Source organism: Triticum urartu, chromosome 1 (genome assembly GCF_003073215.2).
Source record: "Triticum urartu cultivar G1812 chromosome 1, Tu2.1, whole genome shotgun sequence".
NCBI classification, from domain to species: Eukaryota; Viridiplantae; Streptophyta; class Magnoliopsida; order Poales; family Poaceae; genus Triticum; species Triticum urartu.
The window spans coordinates 517,292,221-517,297,945 of NC_053022.1; the positions used below are offsets into that span (position 1 = coordinate 517,292,221).

At 49.4% G+C, this 5,725-nt stretch overlaps 1 protein-coding gene across 1 annotated transcript; it reads left to right on the forward strand.

Annotated features, from left to right (window-relative positions):
* The first annotated feature begins 1,709 nt into the window (after positions 1 to 1,709).
* Positions 1,710 to 3,026, forward strand: LOC125533028 (interactor of constitutive active ROPs 1-like). Its single transcript, XM_048696832.1, has one exon. The coding sequence runs from the start codon at positions 1,710 to 1,712 to the stop codon at positions 2,763 to 2,765; it is 1,056 nt and encodes a 351-aa protein (XP_048552789.1). The 3' UTR covers positions 2,766 to 3,026.
* The last annotated feature ends 2,699 nt before the right edge of the window (positions 3,027 to 5,725 follow it).

The window sequence follows — 5,725 nt, forward strand, 5'->3', positions numbered from 1 at the left end:
TATTCGGATCTGGGCATCGTCATGGTGACGATAGAGAACGAGCTCGAGCCACCCTCCGCTACGCCCCTTGCCACCCACACGACCAAAAGGCATAGCCACCATCGCCGCTATACCGCCTGCCGGAGGGCCAACCATGCAGACCATCGTTTGGGGCCGCCACCTCGGCATCCAAGGCCCGAGACAGCCAACCGCCCACATCACAGCGCACCAACCACGGTAGAAGGAGGAAAGGCATCTTCAATTAGTCCTAGCCCGACATCTGTCACGGAGTTTGGGTTCAAACCTCCATGGTACGAAGTGCCCACACATGCATCTCCATCCAGTCCTGGTGGACCCGAGGGACACAACCAAGTGACCGTCGATGGCCACACATAATTTTCAAGACATATGTCTGTCGTCTAATTCGTCTAGCAGTCTTCATGTGTGTTTGTCCCGATTGTACTATATATATATATATATTTAATATAATGTGTGTTTATAAAAAAAATACTAAACTATTTATGCTCCGTTTGCAACGCACGAACAATTATTAGTTACTACTCCCTCATTTTCTAAATATTTGTCTTTTTAGAGATTTTAAATAGACTACCACATATGGATGTATATAGACATATTTAAGAGTGTAGATTCACTCATATTGTTTCATATGTAGTCACTTGTTGAAATATTTAGAAAAACAAATATTTAGAAATGGAGGGAGTAGTAAAGAAAAAACGACGTGAGTCCTAATCTTCATTTCCCGCACATACCCGCCGCTATATGCACAGCGAGAGGTTTCCATATAGCTGCGCGCTGAAGCAAGAAGCCAAGTGCAAACTTAGAAGCTACTCACGTCCCCGTGCAGTGAGTGCACCTTCGTACGTGCCGACGCAGGTTACAACTCCCATCATTCGGCCGGTCAAGATAAAGAACTCGGTTCCTGAATTCTAGCTTCTCGTAAATTTTACATTTTTCTGCGGAGAAGACCATCAAAAACTTAATAGCATCTTGGTGACGATGACAATCTAACTGGATTCAAAACGAGACGCAAGAAGAAATTGGAAAAGGAAGGCACCCACTGGGCTAGTACAAGTCAAGAACCTTAACCCTGAAACAAGATTAAGCATGCAGTTCCAAATTCTGAGTCACAGCAATAATCCCGAGAATGTCCACGTTACCAGCATCAATTAGTACCCAAATGAGACTTGCAATCCAACCAAAACGTACGTCCCCAACGCCCGGTCCTTGAGCGATTATAATTCCGAGTTTGAAGTTTCAGAAACCATCGTTCTAGCTAGCTTGTTTCGACAGAGAGAAACTCCGGTTGGTTCCGATGCTCGGGCGCGCCGGGGCCGCCAAGAAGGCGAGCAAGTTCGAGGACTCCGACAGCAGCAGCCGCATGTCACGACCCAGGTATCTAAACCTGATCTGAAATTGTCTCGTAGTAATGTCATGTTTTACTGCTTCAAGTTTGTGCCCTGATCGAACTTCACTTCAGGGCCATGTCTGAGCTGCCGCACCGGCCAGCCGCTCGCCTGCCCACGCGCCCGAGGACGGCGACGGTGGCTGTGGGCTCGGAGGCCAGTGGCGGCGTGCGTCACCGTGGTGTCGGCGTCGGCCGAGGGGCGGCGCCCCGCAGCCCATTGCACGAGGCAAGCACGTTCCCTCGCGCGCCAACTGATCACTGCATTTACACCCTGTACGTGACATCTGACTTGATGTAACTTTGCATGGTGGTGGGTTTGCAGAAGAAACCCGCAGGTGCAGCCGCTGGTGGTGGCGGTGGTGCAGGGCCGCGGGCGGCGGAGCTGGAGGCCAAGCTGGGGAAGGCGCACGACCAGCTTGCGGCGATGCGGGAGCAGCTCGCGGCCGCCGAGAAGGCCAGGAAGGACGCGCGCGGCGCCTTCGCCGATGCCAAGAAGCGGTTCGCCGAGAACGCGAAGAAGAGGGAAGCCGCCGCTCCGGCGCCGGTCGAACAGGATACCAATGTGCGGCCGCCAGAACAGAAGCAGCGGGAGCAGGAGGCAGAAGTTGTCGCAGACGACGTTGCAAATGGTGACGGCGAGGAGAGAAGATGCATGGTCGACCGCGAGGACAATGAGTCCCGGGTTGAGGAGGTGGCCGAGAAGACGACTGATAATGGCGATGAGGTGAGCAACAGCATTGCCGTCGTTGGAGTCGACGGTGCTGGAAACGAGGGGAACCCGGAGGCGGACCAGCTGTGGAGCAAGCTTGTGGCGAAAGACAGGGAGGTGTACGAGGTGAGGGCGAAGCTGATGCTGAAGGACATGGAGGTCGACGAGCTGAAAGCTGAGCTGACGGCGAAGGACGCGAACATCGGCACGCTGACGGCAGAGCTGGTCGCAAAGGACGCCGAGTTCGCCGCTCTCAGAGCCGAGAACGCCGAGCTCACGAAGACGGCCTCCGGCGCCGCCGAGGCCGACAGGAAGACGACGGCCGCGAAGGCGAGGGAAGCCGAGCGCGCGCTGATGGACAGCGCGGCGCGTGAGGCCCGGCTGGCCGAGCGGATGAGGGAGTCGGAGCGCGCGCGGGGGGCACTGGAGGCCGAGGCGCGCCGCATCCGCGTCCAGAGCGAGCAGTGGCGCAAGGCGGCCGAGGAGGCCGCGGCGGTGCTCGGCGGCGCGGGTCACCACGTTGGCGCGGAGGAGACGGACGAGGACAGGCAGTGGGACGCGGGAGACGGGGGCTCCGGTGTGAAGAAGAAGCCGGCCGGCGGCGCCGTGCGGCTGCTCGCCGACCTGTGGAAGAAGAGGGCGTCGAAGTGATCGGAAAGTACGCGCCGGGCGCGGTCGATCGTGCCGCACTGCGCGCGCGCATGGGTATTTGCTGATGTGCTCCATCGATCGGGTGCCTCTCCTGTAACTAGATAACGTGCACGTACGTGTTTATTTACCGTTCACAGTTTTTTCTACTAGATGATTTCTTACTGATGTTTTTTGTTGCGTGTTCGCTGTACCGTGCCACTATTATTCCGAGCCGCCAGAGGCTGATTTACCGAGAGGAGGAACGAACACTGTGCTGCTGAATCAGTGATGATGAACACCAGACCATTACCTGCTAAATTACTGCACTCTGTGTGCTGTATGTCTCCGATGCCCCGAGCCGCGAGGACTTAAGCAAGTCTCGGTCAAATGACACAACATATATCCGCAAAAAAAGTGACACAACATATAAAAGAAAGAAAGAAAATTCAAAAGAAAATTTTACACGGATCTTCATATAAGATCTCACAAATTTAGCATCTACAACTTCATTAAGTCCCAATGGACTGAGATTTAGCAACCCGGTTTGCAGGTAGGCCTATTGCCTACAAAACTGGCACAAACATGCTGGACGCACTTTATAATTTTGTAGAGGTTGTTGGGACTGTGCGCAAACACACTGTCGTCAAACTTCAAACTTCATAATCTTTATTTTGCTATTCTTTTACATTTACTTGAAATGTATGGTGTCAGTTTTGACCACTAAAACAAATAAAAGTAAATCAAACACTAAAAGTACTTTGAAACACCAAGTTCTAAAAATACGCGGCGAAATTCGCAGCATTGATATATAATTTGCGACTAAACAAGTCAAGTAACGACATTTGCATGGCTAATAAAGACAGAATGTAGCTACTCGAGATAATTAGCTACTAATGGTGTTCTATGGCTGTCTAGTCCTTGTACTGGTCGAAGGAGTGCATCGTTGACCCCGCCGTAGGAGTCGAACGGCTCGCCAACGGCCCAACGACACAAGATCTCCGGCCTGGCACTCGACCTCCTCAAGGAAGCGAGGTGTGACAAGCTAGAGCTGCTGTTGTTGCTCGTCCATCCCATCTCGGGGGGGGGAAGCAGAGCGAAGCGCCGGTAGCACCCCTCCTCTTGGACGTGGCGGTCCTCCGCTTTGCGGGCAGAGAGCTAAAGCACAAGCTGATTGGGTTCCCGGGCTTTGGACAGGTACTGGGACGGCGACATGGACGAGGACAGGGAGGACGAGGCAAGGGGGGCGATGGCATCCTCTTCGTCGTCGTAGGACTCATACCAGGCGTGCACGGGGTGGGTGGGATGGGACATCAACGAGAATGATGGTGTTCTTGCTTATTCAAATTCTGGTCATGCTGGAGATCTTGATGAGAGGCATTCCCGCACTAGCTACACGTTTCAACTTTGTGGGTCTTGTATTAGTTGGAGGGCAACGTTGCAGACTATATGTGCTTCTCATCTAGAGAAGCTCAATTTGTGTCATTAATAGAGACGATGAATGAAGAAATTTTGATGCATGGTTTTCTTGATCATTTGGGCATTCAGTAAGTAGATTGTGTTGTGTTTTGTGATAGTCAAAGTGGGATTCAGATGATTTTTCTTATGAAAGAACCACACATATTGATGCGTGCAACTTCTTCATTAGGCTACACGTGAGAAAGGAGACCTTGTACCTAGAGATTGAAATAAAAAGATGAATCAACAGACATGCATGTTGTGGAACACTAGTGGTGGTGGGTTTTTGTTACTTGATATTTTCACTTGGAGATGAATCACTTGGATATTGTACTTTTGGCATCAAGTTGATGCCTTTGATGGATGGTTCGATTATCGTCTGAGGTAGAGAATTGTGATATATGAAGCTCTTATCACACAAATCTAGAAACATAGTGACTAGGTTACTGCACATGAAAGTTAGCCTGAAACTTAGATGTGTGAGATTGTCAGCGAGTTGAAGGGGCTCTCTATGAAATTAATCTATATATTACTCCTCCCCAACCCGAGAATAGTGACGAGTGTTAACTGTATGTGGTATTGAGAGAGTTCTAGAGTAGGGAGAGAAATGAGGCCACTTGATCTACAATCCACCCAAATCCGAGTGCTAAAGTTGAGGATTTTGAGCCTTCCTGCTTGTTGGCTTCCATCTTATATATGCTTCATCTCTATAGTGAGAGATTGCTCACTGCGCTAGTGGTTTTTCCCCGCAAGGTTTTTCATGTAAATCCTCATGTCTCTCATTGGGGTTTGGTGTTTCTTTTGTCATATTTGTTGCGGCTCAAACGCTTTCTTACTATTGGTACCTATTGGTCGGATTTGGTACGGTTTGACATTGTGTTGATATTGGTTCTTTAAATAGTTCCCTGAATAGTTTGCATATTTTAGTTTTTGAGATAATATGGGCGCCGGTGGTGTTGAGGAGAAAGATACAGACTCATAAGACGGAGTGAACCCCACTTTAGAGGTGTGAGGTATGCCATATAGAGTTTGTCCTTTCAATGCAAACTGCACAAATAAATTTTCGAAGGATATACCTCCGGCCTTTGCATTTGAAAGATGCATGCAGTATGTAGATGTAGATGATACTCAAACGTATCATTATGACTAATTTTTGGCTAGTGATGTAAAAGTTTGCTCATTGCAATCCAACTGGATTCGGTCTTGTTCACTTGACATTGTTCATGTATCACCACAGCTTCAGTTTATAAGGGGTGAATTAATTACTGCTATCTGAACTAAATTCACGTCACTTATTTTGGGACGAGAGAGTGGTTTGTAAGGCCAGGATCTCAGGTCGATCCATCTAAGTACCTGCTTTGATACTAGTTTTTTTTTCTTCCCCTTTAAAAATTGTATACTCCCTCTGCCCAAAATTACTTGTCGTGGAAATAGACAAAAATGGATGTATCTCTATATACTACTTAAACTAGTAAGTGTGCACATGCAACGCGCGTATAATTATTGATTGCATTTCAAGTAGATGC